Source organism: Apteryx rowi, unplaced genomic scaffold (assembly GCF_003343035.1).
Source record: "Apteryx rowi isolate R43461 unplaced genomic scaffold, aptRow1 scaffold_22, whole genome shotgun sequence".
Lineage (NCBI taxonomy): Eukaryota > Metazoa > Chordata > Aves > Apterygiformes > Apterygidae > Apteryx > Apteryx rowi.
Window position 1 is genome coordinate 2,006,037 of NW_020448530.1, and position 26,133 is coordinate 2,032,169.

Consider the following 26,133-nt stretch of genomic DNA (forward strand, 5'->3'; position numbering starts at 1 on the left):
CTAGGTGCCATACGAAACACTGAACAAACGGTTTCGAGCTGCACAGAAGAACATTGACCGAGAGACTAGCCACGTAACAATGGTGGTTGCAGAGCTGGAGAAGACGCTGAGCAGTTGTCCTGCTGTGGATTCAGTTGTTAGTCTCCTGGATGGAGTAGTTGAAAAACTCAGTGTTCTAAAAAGAAAGGTAGGTGGTGGTCTACCTCATGATCACTTTGCAGAGACAAAGTGAACAGTGGTAGTCTTCTGCAATGTCATTCGCTTAGGTTTTCCTTTCAAGATACAGGTATTAATGGCACTGTAAACAAAGGCCATAGAATGCACAGCAAAATATCAGAACGTCCTGTATCTTGCTTCACTGTGCTTACGAAATTTGACTTAGTATTCCATGACTAACTGTAACAAATCTCAGTTGGGTGGTAGAATTAATATACACTTACAGCCCTGAAAAGGTATTTCTCTACCCAAGAAAAGAAATAGCAGCAAAATGAACCGATTTGTATCAATTTCTGATTGGCTAATGGAAAGGTTTGTGCAGTTTACTTTAACTGATCACTTCAGGAGGGAAGCCAAGTAGAAGATGAGTTTGGAAAATGTGTAACTCCAGTGGAGATACTGTATGCAGTGTTGAGACTTCTTTGCAGTTGTCCAGGATTGTTATTTGAACGCTCCTTGTAAACACTAAACTTGCAGGTTTGAAAGTTCCTAGGGAATGTTACTAGAAGCATTTGAACAAAGCTTAACAAGAGAAGTTGTTCTAGCTGTTAAGCTTCAGCACTCATCTGAAATTCAGCCAAACTCTCAGGCCCTTGTCACATTTGTGTTGATGATTTTCTAAGAATGAGTTAAAAATATGGTGTATAGTTTAAGCCATCCTTATTTTGGATAGGAATATTACTCAACCTTGAGACTCATCAGAACACTTTTTTTTGAAGCAGAAATCTTGCAGAAGGATAGAAATAATTTTTGTGCCCTGCTTTAGAGCAGTTCTCTGAAAATAAAACAAATGGGAGCAGAGGTGTTTTGTTAAAACTTAAATAACTAATAGATATAAATCTTAAAAGGAGACTTTATGTCAAGCATCAAAATATCTTGGAGGTTCATAACATGAAAATAACATTGTCACGTGTGTTGATTTGGGGTTTGCTGCCTGGACAGGTTAGCCAGGTGTTGAAAAGCTGATCTGTGAAAAAAGTCTTAAATCTAATTGCTGTTTTCATCTTTGCTTTGTGAGACTTGGAGGTCCTGAAACGTGTTTTCTTCGCTTGTCTGTTATTTACCAAAAAAAAAAAAAAATTACTGCTGTTTCCGAAAGAGGTGTTAGAAGATTTTGCTTGTAGGTGTATAGTAATGATGTGGAGGAGTAAGTTATTTACTTGTTAAATCTTTTCTGACTGCGCGGGTGTGTCTGAAGGCACTGTTGAATGTTTTTGGTGCAAAGCTCCATTTTTAGTAATTGCTCATTTGTTTCTGCCTGCCTGAAAGACTGTGGGGAGTCCTACAGCTGTTCAGAAAGGACAATGGGCAAAAAAGGAAAATCTGCTCAGACAGTAAAAGTCTTCTGAAATCCAGAGGTCTGGCTTCTGCTCCAAACCCTCAACTCCAATCATCTTCTCTGTAATCTCTGCCTGGAGCAAAATGATAGTTTTCCACAGGGTCTTAAGACCCCAGTGAGAGTCTCTGTTTTTTCCTCTGCTTGGACAAGGATCTGGTAAACTGCTGAGGTGGCCATAATGGAATTAGAGGGTTCCTTTCTATAACGCCCTGCTTGCTTTTCTATACAAGAAAAGCTTTTTTACACAGCAGATTTCTTGAGTTCTGAAAATGATCTTGGAGGAACTTAAGCCTTTGTGTTTTCCCTTTATATTCTTTAACATGCTCGTTTCCTCAAGTTCTATTAATGCTCAGCAAGGCAAGTCCAGATAGTAAGACTTGCAGCAGAGGGTTTAGAAAAAAATCTGCAGCCTTTCTGAATGTGCTGGAAGGATCAAAACAGTACGGGCTGTATAAATCCAGATACAAAACCCGAATAAGAAGAGTCACATGCCCTTTGGAATGGGAAGGGATTCAGCCTTTGTGCTTATTTGCCCTAAATTCTCCTAATGGTACCCTGAATAACCCTTGAGGTTTTTTTCATACYTGATAATACTCTAGATATCCAACAATTAAAAGTGAATTTTGGCTCAAGTTAGTGTTTTCTTGCTGAATAGAAAAGACTTGGTTTATCACTTAAAAAAACAAACTGATCTCAAACCATATGTTACAAAGGAAAAGTAAATTCCATAGGAAAAATAACTCTCGCTAAAGACTTAATATGAGTTATAGTGAAACATTTTTTCATACAGTAACTAGGGTTTTAAATGCTTGAATTTTATACAAAGAGCCAGACCTAAAAGGGTGCAAATGCTTGGAAAGCTTTTCTTGCATAAGTTCTTATTCAGTTGTTTGCCTTTCAAATATTGATCCTCCTAGGAGAAGTCTTTAAATGAACATGTGTAGTAAAAGTGACTAGAATCAACCTGTGCTTTTAGGGCTGTGTTGTCACCCTTATCCAAGGATGATACTGTAGCCTGAATAGCTTGAGTACTTGGAAGGTAGTCTTAACAGCATGGGGTGCCATGTGGGCTGCCAAAACCCACCCAAGTTATTTAATCTATGTTTGRTTGGCAAATCTGCCAACCAAAATTTGATTTTTCCTGTTGCTATGGCTCTTTAGGTATCTGAGCACAAGTTAGTGAGTTTAAAGTCACCACAAGTAAGGCAATCGAACTGAAATTGCATCACAACAGTGATATAGCATGGAGAGGAAAGGTGCTAAGCCTTGATGCTCCTGTCTGCTTTCACCTGTTCTGAAGAGCAAGCACACAGAGCTGCTGCTGCCTGCTTTCACTGAACTGCAACCGTTTGTGTGTTCTGCAGTCTGACGTGACCCACAGCTGCCACAGGCTTCATACCGAACCACTTAGCTTTAAATTCCAAATATGGCTGTAATGAAATTGCCTAGCAAAATTTGCCACTTAACTCTAAGGCTGAAGGAGAATAGGCCTGACCGCGGTGTGTTTAATACAAACAGAAAAAAACACCAAACAACAACAAAAAACATGGTTATGCAGGTAATTTGTTACCTTTTCTAAGTAAGAGTCCTAAAAGTAGATCCATGTTTCCAGAGTACTAGAGGTAAGTAAAATAATACTTACCGGTTTAACAGTGCTGATATTTATTCATAAACTTCTGTAAGTTCCTTGAATTAAAGGTGCTGAAAGGTTAAATGTTTATACCACTTCCATTAATGCAGAGACTGATTCAAATGGCTCCAGTTTATTAGAAGTAACTTGGGTTTACTCTTCATGGTTCCCTACCAGAACTTAATCAGTAGCACAGCTGATTGAGGAAGAAGCCATGCATARGTTATAGATGGAAACTCATGAGTTTCAGCTGTTTGGACCAGATGGCTGTAAACCTTCACAAAGCTCCTTTCAGATTATTACAGCAATTGATGCTGCAGTTTGACACCTTGCCATTTTTTGACTAACTGCATATTAACCAGAAAAAGCAGAATTAGTTTGAGATGCGTATACTTGCAATGTTTAACTGAGCTGTATCAAAATTATTATTTATATGTGAGAATCTCTCAAAACTGAACCAACCACACTGAAACTTATGTGCTACCATAGTAAGTGTCTTTCTAACTGAAAAAAGTGCTATTGGGTGTATCTGTGCAAGATATAAAGAATGTTTACCAGCCATGCTTTTAGTAAAGCTTAGGTGTTGCTTTAAAAGCAACCTGAAAATGTGTAGCTCTTACTTTTTCCTTATAATTATTACTTTTTAGGCAGTTGAATCAATCCAGGCTGAAGATGAGAGTGCAAAACTCTGCAAACGTAGGATCGAACATCTGAAAGAACATAGTAGTGACCAGCCAGCTGCTGCAAACATGTGGAAGAAGAAACGCATGGATCGTATGATGGTGGAACATCTTTTACGCTGTGGCTACTACAATACAGCTGTAAAACTAGCCAGACAAAGTGGTATTGAGGTTGGTACAATATGCACTAACTTAGGAGAAACACAATGTATTTTCCAATTTCCTTGTTAATAACAAACTATCTGCTTTATGCCTATAGCAGCTATTCTTATGTATTAAAGAGTGCCTTTGTTCTTAATATTTATCTGTTAATCTTTTTAAGCCGGAGTCTGTTCTCCCTACTTGGCATAAGTTGCATTCGTGTGTTAAGTCAAAATTGATGGCATAACTTTAGTTCTATTAGCTTAGCAGAAGTTAAATGCTTTTAGGTAAATTCCTTTCCCTTTTAAAACTTAGAATCATTTTCAAATGTCATACTGTGTTTCTTGTTAGAGACCTTTAGGCTGCTGATTAAGCAGTTGGTGGAGCTTCCCATCTGTCCAGCCACACTTAAGTAACTTGTGTAGGTGACCAGACTGAGCAAAATAACATATGCTGTTCGCAGTAACACCTGCTTTATTATATCATCCTACTCTTCAATGCATCCAGAGGAATGTTGATTTATACTTTGGAAAATAAATTTTGATAGGATTTTTTTTTTTAATAGCCGGTATATCTCATATGGTCCACAGAAACATTTTGCTGTGCATTTTGCTTATTTCCCCATCTAAAATCCCATGGTGGTTGTTTTCATTTGTTATCTAGAAGGTTTTGATTTCTTCTCATAATTGCTGATGAAGATTTTCAGTCATGTTGTCCAATAATAATTTGGAGTTCATACACCTCAGCATAGCTTCTTTATGCAAAATAATGAGCCACACTGGTCCTCTAAGAGCGACAAGGCCAAAGGAAATTAAAAATGATTTATTTATTTTTTTAATAACTTGCTATTTATTTAGGGAAATCTTCTGTTTTGCTAATTTTACGTAGCATTTACTATTTGACCCTCAATGATTTTTGAATCTCTAAGTTGTTTTAATGTTCCTGACTCTAGATGGTATGCAGCTCTTCTACTTAATCTTCTTCCTATGAAGACAGGAGCTGTTGAGAGTTTAGTGGTATTGTGAATTGCTTTGCCTTTCCTAGGCAACATAGTTGAACACATCTTAACATTCTCTCTGAGCTAGTTGACGAGTGTTACTGGTGTCAAAAATTAACTGTTCTTTGTCTATTACAAAGAGCATATCTTTGTCACATATCTGTGTTATTCCCTGACTGTCTTACCACTCTGATCCTGTTCAACCACAAGTGATTTCAGTAAATGCCAGAAAAGAAATGGCAAGTAGAGGAGCAAAGAAGGTCACAAACAGGAACGTAATCTTGCTCTTACTCCCTGTCCTCACTGAAGAGATAGCTGTGCCTGACTAAAGATAGCCCATGCATATGAATCAATAAAACAAGGCAAGACAATTCTTGAATTCTATAACTGTAGCTGAATGATCAGCAGTTCTTCCACTTTTGTTGGTAGACGATTCCCTCTGTTTTGAGCAGGAGCTGATCTCCTGCTGAATCATCATGTTTCTGTACCTAGTAGATCTGCTGAAAAAGCACTATGGAAGTACTTTTTTCCCTTTCTTAGCAACTTCTATTATGCCTGATTAAGTAATGCTCAGCTTTGGTTTAGAAGTGAGCATGGAAGTCCATCATAATATACTACAAAACTGTGTGGTACAAAGCATCACACTTGTGAAGCCCTATAGTTTTTCGTTCTGTTTGCGAAATAGAAGTTTTTGCTTTTTCCAAAAATGTTTTAGAAATAAGCTTATCACTTAACTAGTGCCTCCAAGGCTTAACCATTTTTATTTGCAAGACATCAGAAAAACTTGAATGACACAGAATTTAGTTGCACAGATTGAGCGCACCGAGCCCATGCTGCTAGTTAAGATTATATGCGTTTTATTCAATTAATGTTAAAGCTTATATTTTGGCTAAATGAGGATAGGCTTCCCTCAAATAGTCTCAAGATTGTTCCTAATCTTTGTCATTGTAAGATGATGCTCATGGTGCACTGCTTTTACAGTCACAAGATAATGTGACTTGATCATTATAAAGGATTTGTGGTGGTGTTGGTTTAATAACAGACAACTTCCCCCAATTTCTTTCCCCTTGCTTGCTGAAAGATATGAGCATAGAAACATGCTCTAATGCTTAATAATGTTACTGTACTCTAGAGATTACAAGATATCATAGTATCTTTGTCCTCCAAAGCAATCAATCTCTTTTTGTTCACTATTGTCTCAACTGTAATTTTGATAAATGTCTCCACTACTGCAGGCTTCAGGACCCCATTCCTGTGTAGTGAATCTGGTTATGTCTAAACCACACCCACCCCTCTTCCACCTTCACCATGAGGATGGTTGAACTTTGGAACAGGTTGCCCAGAGAAGTTTGAGTCTCCATCCCTGGAGACATTCAATACCAGAGTGGACATGGCAAGGCCCTGAGCAGCCTGCTCTAGTTAACCCTGCTTGGAGCAGGGTGGCTAGACTTGATGATCTTTGGAGGGCCCTTCCCACCTCAACCATTCCCTGATTCTGTGATTGCATGCCAACTGGCTGAAAGTAGCCCTTGCCCCCTGTTTTTAAAAGGCTGAAGGAAACAGCTGTTTCCATTTCGGTTGCAGCTTGGAGGTTGTACATTAAGCATCTTTCAGTAGCTCTTAGACCGGTCTTGGGAGCAAGTCTCAGCCTGCTTTTTTTTAACATTCAGAAGCCACACAAGGAACTTAAGAGGCCTGCAGAGCTGCTGAACTACTTCGTGGGTGGAAATGGTTTAGAAACTAATCTGCTTCAGTGGCCAAAAGCAAGCCATTAAATCTTTCATATCTTTGCCAGTAATAAACAGCAATTTGTTCAGACTGACTATGCACTATAGTATCCAATTTTGAATAGTTATTGATGGACTGAGGCAAACTCTAGTCTTCCTTCTAAATTAACTATCTTCATAGAAATTATATTCTTGAATTCTTGCAGTGGAAGAGAAACGCTTAAAAGCCTTGGTTATGAACCAAGAAGCAAACAGCTATGAAAAGAAATGCTGGATGTCAAAATGACAGTGAAATTTAAATATCAGAGCTATTTAATATGTGATATATCTTTAAAGAAAAGTAATGCTGCTTGGGAAAGTAAACCAAAATCTGAGTAATATTAAAGTAAGAGCTGACAGTCAAGGACAGAAATGTCACGTGTGCCAAAACAAATACAGAGCGGGGAAGGGATCTATTGTGGATTTATTTTTTTCTTTCCCCTTGATGTATTCTGGCTCCTTAATGATGTGACAAACAGTTTGAGTTGAAGATATAAACTAGAAATCAAGTTTTTGTTATTGCATACAAATGAAGCTCATCAGTATTAGCTTGTTGCACTTAATAATGATCATATTTTGACTCTATTATGACCTTGGAGTGCAACATCAATATAAAAATGCATATTTTTATTTGCAAATTCATGTATTCAGCTGAGCTGGCAGAGTTGTCTTGACTTGAACTTTGCTATTCCATGTTCTGCTCCATTAAATGGTATCATATTTCTGTGCCATTAACTGATAGGCAAATCTAGTTTTGGAAAAATGGCATTCTAGTTGGAAGTGGCTGTTTGCAGAGAAGATTTATAATTAGATTAGAGATGTAGATCTTTGTTCTTTGGAGTGTCTGGGGGGGGTTAATTTGATGCTTATTCTAGCCCCTTTTTCATAGGCTAGGAAGAAAAAACATATAAATTGCCCTTGTGGTTCTGTATTTAACTATATAATAGATGTAGTAGGCTTTGCAATATTGTTAAAAACAAATCCGGATTTTTAGGCTGCTAGCTCTTATCATAAGTTGTAAACCCTCTTTCTGTCTTTGATTAGTTTATTAGAATAAACGTCCTTGCCTTAATGCCCACACTGTATAAAATTGTACAAGTAGCAATATATTTTTTTCTGTGGAGAGCGGCATAAATTTAAACTAAGTGTCTGTGTGTTTTAGGAGGAGGGTGAATGGTGCAGAGAGAGTTAAGCAGTGAGGAAAATGAGGAATGGAAAAGCTACGGCACCCGCGATGTTTGGGGTTTCCAATGTTTAAGGTTTTTTCCTTGCTTTATAAAGCTTCTGAGCATGGCAGGCAGGAGACAGCGCTTTTCGTTTGCATCTTGAGTTAAGACTGTTAAGACTGTTCCTAAGAACACTGTTCTGATCAAAATGTGCTAGGCTTAAGTTTAAGTCATTCTGAAGGTCATTTCCTGGTTGCTGAYGGAGGAGAGCAGATGCCATGAACCCCTAGCTCTAAGGAAGGCTCCRTATTTAAGCAGCTGACTGTCTTCACCTTCCCAGCTAGCTGGCCTGGAAGTATTTTATGCTTGTGTCAGTGGTATTCTTACTCCAAGGCACACGTAGGATAAAGGCATTCTGTGATCACTAAATGCCTGCAACTGCCAGCAGATCTACACGCTTGGAATGAGTAATAAAGCTTTAATTTGCCATTGTTTGCCACCAGGAGGAACTTGCAGGTATGGTATCACTTCTGGTTTTGGGGAGGCTGACCTGTACTCCACTGGTTTTTTGCACTTCTAAAGCTGCTTTCTACTTTGTGAATGAATAGAACAGAATATTGCCATGGCAGACTGATAGGGTAGACGTGTATGCCCAGTCTGGTACTGCTTTGTTCCACCAGTCTCTTTCCCAAAAGCCTGAGATGTTTTGATTTGTTTGGTTAGGTGAAGTAGGAGTGAAATTTCAACCTAAAGTCATGACAAATAAGCTACATAATAGAGAGTTTAAGAGCATTAGATCAGTAAACTTCATGTTTTCTGTGAAGACAGTGGGAACTGGAATAGGATGGATGTCAGTTATATGATGTGATGAGAAGATGCAATTCATGAATGTTTTAGAAAAACTGCCATTTGAGTGAAGGAGGCTGTATGATGTTTTTTTAAAATTAAACAGAAGCTGAATAAATATACATTTCCTGAAGAAAGAAGGGAAGAAAACAACCTCACAATGTACGCTTAGAAATCTTCCATGTTAAGACATAGAGTCCAAGAATGGCTTGTAAGCAAACACACAAATTTGTATTAAATTAATTCATCAAAACAAGTTTACATTCATAAAACTTCCACTTTACATAGCTAAACATTTAATATTATGCAAAATACTTGAATGTATTCTTTGCTTTGCTGCCAGGCAGAACGTAGACATGCTGGCCTCCCAAATGCAGCCTGGATGACAGACAGTGGTTTTTGTCTGAAGCTATCTGTTGTGTCCCTCTCCTGTGACTTGTTTTTCCCACACTAGAGATGTTTGAAAAGGCTACATGTGAAAGAGCTCCTAAACTGCTGCAGCTTATTTAAAGGTGCCAGGATGTGAACTAGTGCCTATTTTGAGTTACCTTAATGCACTGGACTATAGACTGGCAATTCAGAAACTCGTTTAAATGCGCTTTGGCACTTCGTAATGTAGGCATGGCAACTTTCGTTAGATTGGTATAATGAGTGTCTGGGTGTGTTCATCTGTCTGAATTTCAAAGTGCTCTAATTCCTGAACAAGCTTACATCTGCAGCTTGTCTCAAGTCTCTTTGGGATTTAGAATTATGTAAATGTGAAATGGTCAAAATCCACGCAGAGGAACAAACTTTCTCATTAGGAATCATTTGCCACTTCAGAAACCAACAAAATAAGTGTACTGTGATGTTGAATGTCTATTTTTCAGTCTTTTTTTTAGACAGAATGGATTACCTAATTGTAAACAGTGTATCATAAGAGAGCTATTTAATTACAGAATACTCAGCCTGGAAGACTAATGAAATGTACTGACGTTCAAAAAAGATACTTGAGTTGGTATTTTGCCTAAAGGGGGAATGGTGTTATCACTTGTAGATTTTTGTCTAGGTATTTGAGGTTCAGTTTCAGGCATGCTTCCATGAGATTTTCGTCATATTGTACGTTCATCCTGCCAAACACTAATTCGAAATGCAAACAGTACTTTAACACTTTCTCTATCCCTGTACTAGGTGAGAGGAGCTCGCTTTTGTCAGAGAGGATGTCAGTAGCTGCCAGTAGAGACCACACCTGCTGGGACAAAAGCTGCAGGGCTCTTGCTCAGTGGGCAAGAGTTAGTTGTCTTCCCTCTACCAGGAGAGGCTACTACAGAAAATGGCCAAGGTAGAGCTGAGACCAAAACTGGAGAGAGAGAGGCTTTTTTCTGCCCAGTGATGCATCGTACAAGCTCTAGAGGCTTTGTTGCACTGCTCTAGAGCAGTTCTTTGTTACTGTTTCTGCATAGCATGGTGTAATGTGCTACTGGATAAGGTGCAGCCATTTTCTGAGCTACGGGAATTGCTGATGTTTTGGGTAAACAGCCTGCTAAGTGTTAGCTGCACCATGAGGCTCTAGCAAAAGGCATACATATGCGAGCAAAAGTAGGAGGCTAAAGCATTTCTCTTTATTTGGCACTGGAGCAGTCAATACCAGGATGTGTGTAGTTTTGGTGGCCGTGCTTTAGGAAAGCTATTGAAAAACTGCAGGGAAGAGGAGACTGGAAAATGTAAAAAAAAATCTAGGGCAGGGGGAGACTTTTCAAAGAAAATTGATAGCTACAGAAGCAAATATCATGTACCAAAGGACTACTTAATCTAGTGGAGAAAGGCATAGGAGGAATCAGTGCACAGAATTTTAAGTCAGAAAAAAATCAAGTTTGAAATAAGACACAAGTTTATAACATGATTTAATCATTGGAACTGGTTGCCAAAAGAAGTATCAGCATCTCCTAATGTCAGATAAAGACAGCATTCTTCTGACAGGTAATCAATGTAAGCTACTGGGGTCTTTCAAAAGTAACGAGGTAAAACTAAAAGGTCTGTGCTATGCAGAGGTCACAGAAGATGCTCTCGTTTGAAAGCTCAGCTACATACCCCATGGGATACTGTGTTTACTTCGTAAACTAAGGCTTTTCTGGACCAGCTGTTGATGAATCTGTGATTTGGCTGTCTATCTTTGCTTTTTTTTCAGTAACTAGCTCTGCAGCTGGCTTTTGAGTAAGACATTCCATCAATTACTGTTTATTTTCTCTGTAATCTTGTTAATATGTAGCATTATAACACTTAATAGTAGCTTAATGAACTTCAGACAACATTATTTTATGAGCAGAGAGCAAGACAGCCTCTTCATGTTAATTTGTGCCATCTTCAGGAACTGTGACTTTGCTGTATTATCACCTATGCCATTGTTGTGGGTTTTTTTAATTTGTTCCCCTTCTATCTAAATGCAGTTTGTATGTACCCTGAATTTGCTTTGAAGGATCTGTTCTTGTAACCAGCAGGCTTTTCCTTCTCTCCCTGTACAGGGACAGAAGAATACAGTAAGATGTTTCAATTCACGTCACTGCCATCATAACCTATTGCGTTGTTCTAGTTTTTCCCTTGAACCTCACTTTTCTTTCTGTGCACGTCTCCAAGTTGGCAATGTTGTTATGGTGTGTCCTAGTTTTTATGCTTCTACTGACTGACATGTCTTTCACTGTTTCCTCATTGCAGAAATACACTAACCTGTTTTTTCCTTCTGTAGATGGTCCTGTTTTCTACCTTGTAGCTCCTTGCATCTGCCTTCTTCCCAATTTGTGCAATGATCATAGCATCTAGATAATCCCCGGACTTCCTGTGTATTCATCACACGGGAAACTTTAACTGTAATGTATAATACAGTATATACTAATATAGAAGACTAATGCAAACTTTTTGTTTGTAACTGTGCATTATTGAGCTTCTATTTCAGTTTTATAGCTAACTCTTGTGTCTTAAATATTGAAGATGAGGTTGCCAGTTCAGCGTAAGTAGTCTAGTATGCAAGTAGCGATTGAAARCAACATAGCTTTTTAAAAGTTGTTTTAGAGTGGTCATCTAAATAAGTGTTTATTGTATTTCATCTGCAAGTAGTCTAACTGAATGCTTGCTGTATTACTTAATGCCAAAGTGCAACAGCAAAGCATTTTTTTAATGTGAACATGGTGCTGTTGTGCATGTAATGTCTATATATAGTCAATCTTATTAAAACTGTCATTGGTGCATACACTTTTCGTAACAAACCAATCGTCGCTTGAGGCATAGTGTCCTTTTTTCAACTTTGTATTGATGCTAGTAAGCAATTAAATATTTCAAAAACATACATAAACAGCATCTTATGATATTGGCTTAACTGTTTGAATGGATGGAACTCTAAATCTCTAGATATTCTACTACAACAACCTGTTTTACAACTGTTGGTAGATTTCTTCCACCCAGGTAGCTTACCCTTCTGCAGAATGCTACCTTTTTCTGTTTGGATTAAATCTTGCAGCTTTCTCTAATCTTGCCTTGAGCCTCTCTCTTCTTTTTAGATGAGCTATCTAATTTTGAGGAAAACTCAAGGGGGAGAGAAATGTGTCGTTACAAACAACTTTATAAATAATTTGAAAATATCAAGTATTGCTTATTAAATTAATTCTGTACTTGTTTCTAATTGGTTTTGAGCCTTCTTAAAGATTCACACTTCAGATATGAAATGGGCTGCTTTTTTAATCTAACGCGTAATGTTCATGTAAATCATAAGGGATTTTATCGCACATTCTTCCTGACAGCTTTCCAGACTTGTGGTTGGAGATGTCATAAAATAAAACCGCTTCAACTGAAGCGTAAGGTGGAGATTGATGGAGATGACTATTGACCTGATTGCTCCAAGTCTTAAAATATCTTACATAAACTAATAACCTCACGTGAATGCTGCAGAAATTTAAGCAAGAGCTGTATTACTACAGCAGAAGAGATGCTCTTTTTAAGCCATGTTTTTGACATGTGATCAAATGCAAGGTTGCTCTTTTGTGTGGTATTTGCTGAAAGGTATAAGCAGTTTCTTGGCCAGTTTCTAGATCTGATACTACGTAGTGAAGAGGTTGATTTTTAAATTTGAGAATGAACAAATCAAAACATTTTTTACGTATTAAGGAGACAAAACAGACTATCACTGACTGTTCTAAAATTGTGTAGTGAAGTTCAAAATTTTACGTGCTATGAAACAGGAACTCTACTTCTTATATATACTAATCTGTAAATTGCTCTTAGTTATTACTGTGAACTAATAAATAACTCTTAAGCTAAGAGTTTTAATTTACTTGACATGTAGTCACAATGTAAAMAATGTTTCCCTTTTATAAGGGTAAACAAACTTCTATTGTAAAAAATGGATGAGTGCTACTGCATCCGTGCTGACGTTTCAACAGAAAGTGAGAACTTTCCAAGGAAGTCCCAGTGGCAATTTTATTGTCACATTTGAAAAGGTCACTGTATGTCACTAGACTGTMTATCACTAAACCAAACTCTTAGGTGGAATTACTGAGGGTTATTGAACCTTGTTACCTTACTTTCCCTACTGAAATGCAGTCATTTTGTAATGAAGYGACTAAACTTTGCCTGAGATCTTTTTGGAATAAAAGACTTCTGTGGAAATATTTGAGCATAGTATCAGTAGTTGCATTAGTCCTAAAGAACAGGAAAACTAAACAAATTTGATTGCTGATCATTATCTGGCAACTGTTTGTTGTTTTGTTTTGTATTTGTTTGATTCCTGCAAATATTTAGATATCTGTGGATATCTGTGCGTCCTCCCCCCCCTCCCCATTTCACTACTGAATTCTAATTCAATATAGGACCCTGAAGTTACAAACTTTGTTTAAGTTTTAATTAAGGAATGTCCACATTTGAATGTATGGTTGCCAGTTTTTCACTTGCTCCAGCTATCTAATAAATTTAGGTGTATTTAATTTCAAATCTGCATGAAACTAAAATATCCACCAGTTGAAAAACAAATCCTCTTGCTACCTTTATATTCGTCGTCTTATTATTTCCCAACTATTGTTCTTCATATAACTTTCACTGTATTTTTGTGAAGCACTTGCCCCTTTCTTGCTCTAGCACAGCCGTATGAACTCATGACATTCTGGAGACCTTTTCATGTTCCTGTTAGTCTTGCTGCCTGGAACTAACTTCAAGTAGCAATTATTTTTCATTACAAAGCGGTTGTTCCAGGAGTTCTAGAGCTAGTGGAGCCTGGCTTCCTGCAGGCTTGTCCTATCGCTGATGTAAGCTTTATTCTAAACATCCCAGCTGCGGAGAAAAGCTTCAGCAGATCTCTCCTGTGTGGACTCTTTGATATCTAATAATTAGTGTGTGCAGCAGACTTGCCCTCCAGTCAGGGCAGGTGCTGGAGTCTCCCGAAAAGAGGACACAGCTCAGGGGAGAAACCTGGCAAAGAATGAGAACCTCTGAGGACTCTGCCTCTGTCAACCCTTGTTTACACTGACCAGAGACTGCCAAAGCTGTTCAAAGGTGGGGACAGGCAGGTACATGCTCAGGATGTTCTTACTAAGAAACCAATCGAGAAAAAGAAAGAGGTGGCACACAGGGATGTAGCTCTTATGTGTGCCAGGAGTGTGGTAATAATCCTAAAGGAATCCTCATTCTTCATAGCATTTTGTACCTTAATAATTGGAGTTCTGTGCAGAATCATAGGGTTGGTAGCCTCCCTCCCTTGAGGCACTTGCAGCTTAGAAAGAAGCACTGATATTTTAAAAGCTATATATATGTAAATCAGGCAGAGCGCAGGGTGATGGATAGGTGTATTCTTTGTTTAAATAAGTCTGTCTGATTTCACTTAAGTGTCTTCAAAATTCCAGTACAGTTTGCTCTAATAACGTTGTTCTCTGAAGTTACAGAGCAGCTGTAATGTAGTTAGTCATTTTATGGTAAGAATTCATCCAGTGCTTCAATAGTTACTCTTCTGATACCTGTTTAGTGACTGTTGCCTGGAAAGGAAGTGAGGTTGACTTTAGTCCAAAATTTTTTTAAACAGAAATGATAAAATCTAGGTGGTTCTTCCTTGCTTGTACTAGAAGGAAGAATGCTTATGCTGGCGTCTCCCTTTTTAATGTTTGCATAGTTGTCAGTAATACTTTTATGGCCAGAGTTTCTTCCCCTTGGGCCAGTTGGAACTTTTTTTTTTGACGCAGTTGTAGAAGCATAACTAAACGAAGGTTTGACGTTAATCCATCTTCCTACCAAAAATCAGATATTCTGCATCTATAAGCAAGTTGAGGCAAGGTGTAATTTAGGCACAACTATCATGGAGGAGATTACACAGGTGACTGGAAAATCTGTGCTCAAAGTTACGGTTTGATAACAAAACTGAACTCTGTGCGGTGCAGGATTCTCCTGTACTTCTGCAGTCTTGGGACTAAAGTACTACAATTACTTTTCTAGTGTTAAAACTGAAATTCTGAAAGGAAGGAAAACTTTCCAGTGTTGCAAAAGATAAGTAAAGATTTCAGAACTGCTTTTTAATTTACACAGAAGTCACAATATTTGGCATAGTGCTGAATGTTTTGTCAGTCTGTGGTGGGGAGAGGGAGGAAGCAACAGATTTTTGCTCAAATTTTTTTTTTCGGCACCTGCAAAACAGGTAATAATAACTCTCTAATACTGAGAATTTATTTACACATAAAACTGCCTGTAAATATGCAGAGTTTTTTCTTAACAGCYTATTAAATCTTACGTTGCTTTGGAAATAATGAGCAAGTATTCAGTGGGTTCTCCAGCCTATACAACTGTGTGGGAATTGCAGAATACTTGCAGAAAACTCTTCAGGACTGGGGCCCTAACATGGGTATTGCGACTTGAGCGTGGAGAACTTCTCACAACTGCCAGCACCGTTATTGGTTTTAGTTCATACAAAATGTAGAATACAAATTGTTCCCAAAAACATATGGTACTGAGCAGTGTAGAAGAGTTGTGCTATTTTTAATAAAGCCAAAGTTTTGATGTTCCTCCTCCTCCTCTATCCTTAGTCCTAACTAAGGAAATACACTCTGGAGAAGAAGCATCAGGATTAGCCATCACCAAGAAAGGAAAACAGGAAAGCGTGGTCAAATTGAACTTGGGTCATGAGAGATGGGTGGGTTTCTTGTAAAGGTTTATTGCTTAATTGTATCTTACTATTTTTCTTCTATCAATCTGCATGATTAGAACTTTTAACTACTTGTTATCAAATGCAAAAGCTGCCTCTTCCTCTACAAATGGACTTCTTAGTGCTTTATTTGTATTGTTCCCTAACTCACGATCTAGTCAGCAAAGAAGAAAATCCTATTTATTGGTGCAGCAAATGTGATTGTAGGTTCTGAAAGGAACTCTTTTAATTAAAAATGTTCTCTTCTGAATGTATGTTGTCTAAGAGACAGCTGCCAACCTTTAATTTCTTCTATGGCAAACACAAATCTAATTAGCGTTTCTGTACCAAATAGAATCTTTTTTATTTTAAATTTCCAGAAGGAGGCTAGGGTTATAAGTGGTGTTCTGCCCCAGCAGTAATTACAGTCTTTTTTGCTCGCAGTTAAAGATTGGACTGTATGCATTTTTCAATGACATGTTAGTATAGCAATTTCTTTCACCAGCACTTTGACTTAAACATAAGGATAGCATTTTCTTTAAAAAAAAAAAAACACAAAAAAACCCCTACTATAAAAAGCTAACAAACAAGATGAAATGATGACTTGTCTTATGCCTAGCATATCTAGCACTAAGTTCATGTAGAGGAAAATTCTTTTGATTTGGTTTAAAAAGCAAATGCTGGTTGTTAAAAGAACACGTAGTTCAGATAAGCTTGCTGCTTTCTTTGATACGGTAATACTTTAATATTTTAAGGAAAAGGCTATACTTACTGCTTGTGCTCCAATGTGAAAGTACAGTTATTTACAAAAATGTATACAGGCCCTAGTCTGACAAGTCTGAAAAATGGTCCATTTTTCCAATAATACTAGGAGTTCCTGTATTTATGGAGGCGGAGGGGGTGGATGGCTAATGAAACGCAAGATGCGAATGTGTTATGTCTCACATTTGCTATTTTTTGTCTCAGGGAGGTATAAATTCTAAGACTAAGTATATTCAGTTTTTCCAACAGCTGAAAATGCCATCTATTTCTGAGAGAAATTTTTGTCGCTAGAGCTACTGTAATATTTATCCTATTCAGCATATTTTAATTGTACAGTTTTCAGCTTTTTGCTGTGAAGTCAATGTAAACTTAAATTTGGAATAAGTTCGTTTTTATGTTAATAAAGTATCTTAGTCCTGGGTTACTGTTTGCCATATACTGAATTGTGTGGTTTCCCAGTGTGTTTTTCTGCAAAGTATGAAGTCTGTAGGATGTTGGAGACTGAACTATTGTGTTGCTAAAGCAATTGAAGGTGGAGTTTGCAACGTTAGAGGTGAGAGGAAAGTACACTGGCGACCTCAGATCATTGCAGGATTTTGCTTAGAACTCAGCAGTTGTAGGTAGCTAGTTAAGTATGTTTAGGTCCTCTTCTTTTATGTAATTCTTGGTCACTTTAGCAAATGTAACGACACTGTTGTGTTCCTGTTGATGTTATGGACCAAGTTTTGAAAAACCAAGTATTCTTGGGAATGTGAACTGTGTTGAACTGATTATGGGATCTTATCACTTTCTGTGGAAAGTTCTCTAGTTTAATCTTTACTCTCTTCTAGTTCTGTTGTATAAGTAGATTCAGACAAATACTGTTGTTATCTCATTATCAAAATACGGAGGTCTCCAGAACAGTCTTTTATACCTGTATGTTCTAGTTTTATCTGTTCAAGAATGGATTGCTGTGTACAGTATCAGTACAACTTAACCAGTCCTGCTTTCCTTTTTGGTTTGTTTTGAAGGACCTGGTAAACATTGAGATGTTTTTGACTGCTAAAGAAGTGGAAGAATCATTGGAAAGGCAAGAGACTATGACTTGCTTGGCTTGGTGTCATGATAACAAATCCAGACTCAGGAAAATGAAGGTATGAAAATACAACATGTTAATGTTTTACTTCAACTGCTGTGGTTTTCCAAACTACTATATTTGACATGGTCAGTTTGGTTTAACTGTTGGTCTTGAATGAGGCCTTGTATAAAAGTAAAAACAGTAAGTAGAAAATTCATCTCTTAAGGTGTCGGCTATTGGAGCTGAAGTAGCTTACACAAAAGCCAAACTTCAAACTGAGCATAGATCATCTTATGGATTCAAAAGTTAGCTCAACAAATTATACTCAATCAAATAAAGTTATTAACTTGCTTTTTTATATGATTTACAAAAGTCTAATGCAAAAGTATATAGAATCCTGATGCATGTGGATTTAAGTGTAGCTCGTTTTGCATCCTGCTGAGAATGTAGCTCATAGTTTGTATATGAAGGTATCTTAAAGTATGGTGAAGAGTTGAGTAGACTTATGTCCTCAGGCTTAACACTGTGAGAGGAATTTAAGACAGATGATGTCCTAGTATTTTTAAGGGTTGTTTAAAAAAAGAAAAAAACAAAAAACTTCAGAAGAGCTAACTTTTTGTAAGAAACTACTGTTGAAAAAGTTCGGGTTTTTAACTTTTTTTTTCTTCAACAACAAAAGCAAAAGCTGGGTCTAAGTAATAAACACAGTAAGTCTCTCTAGCCATTGAATACTGTGACCTGAACATACTGTGTATTTGCTCCTATGCAGTTGGTCTAAATTCCCTTGTCTCTTAAATTCTGCATTTAAAACCATGCTGTAATCTTTTATAGGGCTTGCAGAAATCTGTTTTTAACTGATATTAACCAAAAACCCTGCCTCCCTCAAAGATGTTTGTCTTACTTTTTTTTCTTTTTTTAAACTAAGCGCTTTCTTTAACCAAAAATGTTTGAGTGCACTTAACGGTAAGCAAAGAGTGACGTTTTCTGTCACTCAGGGGCGCCAAAATGAGAATGAACCGAAGATGGGACGCAAAAGTAAATCGGCCAGTGATTACTCTAAAGAAAATGATGATCTTGTTATGGAAACCATTAAAGGAAAACCAGAATTGGTATGTAAACACTATTGCATAATTATACTGCTGAAAAAAACCTTGTGTAATCTTAATGTGTTAAGTAATACAAGAAACGAAATCTGAAAGTCTTTCTTTTTCATCACCAATCTTTAATAACAATAAAGAAAAATCTTCCCCATCCCTCTTYTGGAAAAAAAAAATCTATTTCTGCAAGCCCTACTTTTTGTATAAAAGCTAAGGCTGTGAGCGATCAGAGTTGGAAGAAGAGAAATCACTATGCTTCTTTTTGAAACACAAACATTTCTTCTGTTTCTGGTTGCTTAGCTACTCATCAGTGTTAGCTTCCTAAAATCCCAGCCATCACCTTAATGCAAGCTTACTCTAAAAATGAGACTCTGTTGGCTTGGGAAAGCACACAGTCCTACAGCCTGTACACGTGTGACCTATCTAAACCATTGAGAATAGCTGCTGTGGAATTGCCTGAAGGTACGCAACGCTGGAATATATGCATCATCTGACKGTCCAGGATTTTTTTTAGTTGCATTTCTTTGCAGAATTGATACAGCCGTTGGCTTGCAGCTTACTTGAAGAGCTCTAAAAACCAAAGAGCAACTCTGAAGATTGTTTTGGGATGTGGTGGTTTTTTTGTTTGTTTTTACCATTGAAACATTTTAATGATATACTAAGCCCCAGGGTTTAGTGTCATTAACAATTAAAAAGATTGATCACTTTTTCGTTTTATGGAAACACACTTAAAATTTCAAATGAAGATTTTGTGTAGATTTGAACAATAGGGTATTTTAATATATCCTGTTTGAAAATTCCAAATAAAATAGGAAAAAATTTATTCTTTGGTAAACATGGACTTGAGTACAGGAGAATGTGATGTTGGAAAGTAATTTATTTTCTATGCCTTAAAGTAGTACACTTTAGCATGTGGCRGAATGCATCATTTTTTTATTTCTGTTTAAGTCGTTTACTTTTCAAAATTTTAAAAAGTGAGCAATTGTTGCAACGTGTGCATTAGCTACCACAAGCAGTTAACTGATACMAAAAAAAAAAATCTGGAGTTGCTCAAATTCCTGCTGATGTCACTGAGGAATTTTGATATTATTGTGCTGATAGACAATAAACAAAAGGCAACTATTCATTAGAAGCATGGGGGAAGAAAAAACACTTGCTAAATGGAGCAGGGTAACTTAAGGAGTGTCCTTTTCTCGAGAGTCAGAGGACTTTGCTTTTGGTTGTTTCTTTAAGGTAATAAAACAGTTGACTGTGTCCCTATAAAGAAGCATAGTGACTTGTTCTTTTATGGGGGGAGAGAATCTTTTTCTTTTTAATTCCACATATTCAAAGTTTTTTTATAGATTTTGTGAACTGGTGATGGAATTTGATTTAAAGGGACACTGTCAACTTCATTAGGCTTCAAATTTTACCTTTTTCCAAAAACAGGTAAATGCCACTTGGTTTTCGTGTTTGAGGTTTGTTTCCAGCATGGCTTTTAGGCTTGACGAGAAGAGAGAGATGAAAGTTTGAGGGAAGGGAGCGGGGAGGGGCCTGCAGCAACCCAAACTCTGTGCTCCTTTTTGTTAATACAAGGGGAATTTCAAAATAGTGTTCAAAGACTGACTTCTTCCCTGCAGTCTTGTTGGTAGACCCCTCTTGTCTAAATTATTGCCTTGCCCCAAACTCCTGCTGAATCTGCTGCCTTACATTGTAAGATAGTACAAAGAAACCAGCTCTAATTCTCACTTGCATCCCGGATGATGATGCTTTCAGTTGTTAGGAAAAAGTCAATCCCTGCTAAACACTGAAATTTTGAAGGAGGCAAGAGGAGGAGTGTTTTGTTTGCTTTTGGGGAATTCTGTGCCGATGCCTTGTCCGTTAAGTCAGCATTTCAACTTCTTTTGCATGAATACCTAAAAGCAAGCAAACAAGGTTGCATGTTATTAACACTGATTTCTTTTTTTGTTGTGCACACCTAGTACTTTACATACGTAACCTACTGTGCAGTGCAGTTTTGGCACCATCTAAGACCCATTCTTGTCTTTAATCTCAGAGCTGTCTGGAGTTCAGCCTAAGGATTCAGGAGTTCATTGAACTCATTCGACAGAACAAGAGACTGGATGCTGTGAGGTATGAAATTAGGATGCTTACCAAACAATTCTCTTAAGATGCTATTATGTTTCATTAGAAACATGTGACTTATTGCAGCACCCAGAAGCTCCACTGCAGCAAAGGATCTTGCTAGCATTGCTGTGATCAGTCTTTGGATTTAAGCTGGGTTTGAATATTTAAGGGCATAACATCATTCCAGATGCACCTTTTTAAAAAATTGTTTTCACTGAAAATCTCCATTTTCATACTCTTCAAAATCAAGGGTTAAGAAGTTGATCTGTTTATAAAACAACTGTATTTTCTGGTGGCATACAATGTAATGACCATATTTACCCTTAAGTAATTTTCAAGAGGTACAGCTAGCTTCTTGAAGCTTCTTTCATTGCAATATTATGATTTAAAAAACAAATTTAAAGCTTAATCAAACATTAATCTGAAGAGTAACATTTCAGTTTTGACTGAATTCTTTTTCTGTTTTACTATCTTAAGTAAACTTTTTTGTTTTATGGACCTTATGCTTTAGGCTGGATTTACCTTTTGTATTGAATGGGTACTCTGGAACTCTGTATTGTCTTCTGTGTCGGGATGACTATGTTATGTTGTCCCTGTGCGCGTCCCCCTTGCCCCCAAATAAACCAGTTCAGTATTTCTCTTAACCCCTTTTTGAGGCAGTCTGTTTCTACTTTGGCAAGAAAGTAGTGCTGCCCAAGGTGGTGAGTCAGTAGCCGACCTGGAGTCAGACCTAATCACTGCCCGACTTCAACCACAAGACAGTTAATTGTTCTGCTTGTAATATCGGGACATGAAGCAATTTATGCTTGTAAGTTGGTGGTCCTAATTTAAGGTGCTGGAATAATGTTTCAGGATAACGCTCATTTCAGCAAAAATGGTTTCCTGTAAAACTTTGATACTGGGCTTGCCGAACGTGTTGAAAATTCTCCTAGGCAGTGTTCTTGCCACACCGTGAAGGATGAGGCAGGTGGTGAGGGAGTGGAGCTTGCATGTGGACAGCGGGGGGAGGAATTCACAGCAGCTTCTAGTTTGTAAGAACATTTAAACTTAGGGCCGTATGACAAGGTTTATGGCAAGATTTATGGCTTTGCTGATACTTTCTAGTGATAACACAGTTGCTGCTTAGTGTTTCGGACAATTTCACATTGAGGTTGTCAGTCCTACTGCCTTTTAAAGCCATACTAAGTATGCAAAAAAAAAAAAAAAAAAAAAAGCTGAAACCAGCAGGAGGCTGCTTTCTGGTCAGACAAGTACAGAGCTGTAGAAATCAGAGTATTGTAACATGAGTGCAGACTGTCAGCTCACTCAATCCCCAGTTTTAGATGTAGAACATCCTTCTACAGGACAAACCAGATGACTTACCTTGAATAGAAAAGAAAGCAAAGAAGGCTTACGTTCTGGACTATCGTTGTTTTACTATGCTATTGCAGGCTGATGTCTTTCTGTAGCCAGTCTTTTCAGGCCAGTCATCATATATCTGAAATGTGATAAACTGCCTAATATGTAGCCYGTCGCTGCATACTCTGTTTGCTTTTTAGGTAACTGCTTGCTTGTTATACCATCGTGCAGAAGAAAATGAATGAAGCAAAGCCAAGGTGTAGACTTCTTAAGAGCGGTCTAAGCAATGTTCCAATATAAATTGGATTTGAATCTCATTAGAAGTATTAACCTGTTCTATGTTTGTGGGGTGTTTTTGTTTTTTGTTTTTAATCCGAATTCAGAGTATTTCTCAGCGTACCTTCTTCTAGTTTACCTGTTTAGTACTGGGAATTGCGTGACTTGTTTGAGATTGGCTTGGAGCAGATGTAGGCTTTGGACTACCTCTAGGTCATGTGTTTGAAATTTTTTTACCACTTGAAGATTACGTGCCCTCTCTAAGATTATTACAGGGATTTAGTATTTTTAGTAAAGACTTATTTTGGAGGGGAGGGAGGGGGGCAAGGGGAGAAGTAATATTAAGCTAGTGATAAAATTATGAGCTGGAAACACTGCATGTCAGCCGGTTTGGGGGACTCTTTTACCTACAGACTGTGGAGGAATCTGCATCATTACTGAATTCGACCCAGTGAGTCTGTGGTGCTTCAGTCTTGTGGTGGCATAAGCCAAACCATAGAGCAATAAGAAGGGTGATGATGGTAGCTGAAGGAGTAAGAGAAAGAACACAGTGCTCATTTTATGATAGGGTATGAGTTTAATATTAAATTCTAATAGTTAATGCCCATTGAAATCTATTGTCAGTCTATCAAAAATTTAACTGATGTCCCATAAAGAGGGTGTGGGTAAATGACGATTGTAATGGATGAGAAAGCCTTAGTCGCTTAAAAGCGTGAAAAAAAGAGGAGGTGGTACAAGTATGTTGAGAAGTCAGTCTAATACTAACACCTCCCCAAATGACTCACCTTAAGTGTTGTAGGATGTTTCCAGTTGTTATTTCTAGTTAGATTCAAATCTGGTGCTTGCTTTCCTGCTTTGCCCTAGTTCCACCTATATCCTCATTTTGTTCACACTCAATGCAAATGTGCAACTTCATAAACTCCAGCTAATTTTAGCATGTTTATACCTTAGATTTGTTTTTCCTATATGCTGTCACTTAGGTATTTGCACCTGCCCTTTGGTAGGTCCCTTGAATGCTAAGGAATTCAGCTGGGTATTTACAAAAAGGATGAAAGACACTCAACTACTTGATCTGTCTTCTGAAGCCCATGATGCTCTTTATATCCGATGAATACTGTGTCTTTGTGCCACTTGGCTTTATTGTCTGCTAATTTTGCTTCTTTGCCAAATGTGCAGTCATGCATCTTAAAAATGAGTAGTTGGTGCTCTAAACTTATTTTCTTTGAGCCGCAGCTTCCTTATGCAGCTTGGAAACCAGAGGGCAGGGGTAGAGCTGGAATAAGGAGATGGGCTGAGAACTGGGACAAAGTGGATAAGGTCATTCTGTATTTTATTGTCGTTGCTGGAAACTTGTTTCCTTTTCCCACAACAGAACTAGTAATACTTGTCAGTTGTCACCCTCATCATTTTAGGACCCAGCMCTCTTGGCATGGAATAACTTGTACTATCATAACCTTTTATTGCTTTACGGTTATTTCGTCTTTTTTCTTCCCAGATGTGTTTATTAAAATGCATCAAGTTCTCTGAGACTTAATTTACTGTTCCTACATATATTCCAAATTCCTATATACATTCCAAATACTGGATGTTATTAGGGATGAAACGTGTATACTCCACATATCTATTGAAATTCAGGGTCAGCCAAATATTTTTGTTTGGCAGTTACAACTTTCAAGTGAAAATAATGCTGCTTTGATTTTTATATCTGCAACATAAATGAAAAGGAGCTACGGAAGTCCTTCTATATCCTAATTCTCTCCTTTTCAACTGAATGAATTCATAGCCTTGCACCATAAATCTCCTTGCTTCTAGCAAACCATTGCAACTCATGTTTTTATTAGCTTGCTTCTGTTAAGTGCCTGCAGCAGGATTCTTTCGGTATTGTGTCCGTGGCGCAATAAATAGGTCAGGCATCCATTAGAAAGCAGAGAAAGAGGCTGTTTACCAAGTAGTTTCCTGTACGAGTGGAACTCGGAGAGCTGACATTTTGTTGAAACGCAGCTGGTGTTTAAATAAGTTTGAAAGCTTTGCCTACTGCCTGCTGAGAACCTCTGAAGTGACATATTGCTTTTAGGATACAATTGATGTGAGCTTTAAAAATATATATCTTAGTTAATAACAGGGCTTGAATTTCTGTAGCTTTTTAGAATATGATGTGTGCAAACTGACCTTGCTTTAAGGTAGCTTATCGGAGCGGTCTTGAAAGCGCAAGTTTTGGGAACATACCAGAACTGTTTGTTTAATACTAAGCATGAATCTCTTGTGCTTAAGTGCATCACAAAGTTTAGCCTAATATACTCAGCTTTTAATTCCTGCAGTCTCCTATTTTTTTTTCCTAAAGCCAATACCTGTTACAGTAACAGTGAATTAATGATGACATTGATTTCACAGTTTTGGGGCTTTGATTGTGTTGTGAAAACCTGACAGCATTCTGCTGCTTTGCTTTTATAGGAGGCTAAAGAAGCATAACATGTTCTTAGCTTAAAGCTTAACAAAACACCCTGTGCACTTGTTCTTGGGATATAAAGGGCAAAAAGAATAAACAAAAATAGCCAGTGATGTGTAGAGGAGGAGAAAAGGGGGACAGCTATTCATTTTAGTAAACTTCCCTCCTACAAGGGTGAACAGTTTGTTCCTCCATTATCTCTTTGGCCTGGTATTTTACTTAGTTTGGGGGGGGGTTGAACAGGTGGATAAGTATAAAAACCTTTGAGGCACTTTGCTAGTAGTCATGATGGTCTTGGAGATAAAGGTGTCCGGGCGTGGGTCACTGAGCAGAGAGGACCGAGTCTTTCCTTGGTGACACCTTCTGTTTGTGCTCAGTTATTGCTGCTTTCTGATAAATGCCTTCGTTCACGTAGAAGGCAAAAGTCTGTATAGGTTTTTTAATGTATTGTACCCATAGCAGAAAGTAGATTGTAAACCCTAAAGTTTTTATAAATATCCTCTCTTTCTTGGGTTTGTCAAATACAATATGTTTGCTGTACCCACTTATGCTGGAGAAACAGCTATTTCAGACAAACAGAAGAGTAGACTCTGTCCCTCCAGGGCTTACAGAATTGTCCTGGGATTTGAAAAATAACTTTCCACCTTTTACTTTGATCTGTTGGAAGCATTCAGTTAGTGGTCCAAGGACTGCAGCACACTCTGCTGCAGCTATATTGACTTGTGCGCACTAATGGCAGTGAAAGCACTGTGAATAAATATTATAAGGTTTGTGCCTCTGCACCCCCAAGAGAATCTGAGATGAGGTGTCATTTTTACACACTTCTCTGATCATAGCAGATCTTCAGAATACATATCCTCAGCCAAAGGAGATACTACATACATTACATACATGTATCTCCTATATATATATATATATATTTTACATTTAAAAATTAATCATTTGTGTTACAAGTAAGCTCTAGAGAAGAGTTTCACTTTGCCTGCCTGCAGTTAGAACCTGAGCTTTCAAAATCCGATGAAAATCAGGGCACCGTTCTCCTTTGTGGTGGTACTTGGAGACAGCTGTCATTTGAGAAGAAACCAGGGTAAAATCATGCAGTGTTGTCTTTCAAGCGAAGCTATCTGCAGCAATGGGCCTCCTT

At 37.8% G+C, this 26,133-nt stretch overlaps 1 protein-coding gene across 2 annotated transcripts in view; it reads left to right on the top strand.

Moving 5' to 3' along the window:
• Positions 1 to 26,133, top strand: part of MAEA (macrophage erythroblast attacher) — a 35,933-nt gene continuing 9,800 nt past the window's right edge. Inside the window, exons 1-5 of one of the 2 annotated variants that reach the window (XM_026064668.1) lie at positions 1 to 187; positions 3,833 to 4,036; positions 17,680 to 17,802; positions 18,722 to 18,835; positions 20,859 to 20,935. In XM_026064668.1, the coding sequence (XP_025920453.1) occupies positions 80 to 187; positions 3,833 to 4,036; positions 17,680 to 17,802; positions 18,722 to 18,835; positions 20,859 to 20,935 (626 nt within the window). In that variant the 5' untranslated portion in view covers positions 1 to 79. The remainder of the gene's footprint in view (positions 188 to 3,832; positions 4,037 to 17,679; positions 17,803 to 18,721; positions 18,836 to 20,858; positions 20,936 to 26,133) is intronic. The other variant, XM_026064669.1, reaches the window with a different exon arrangement.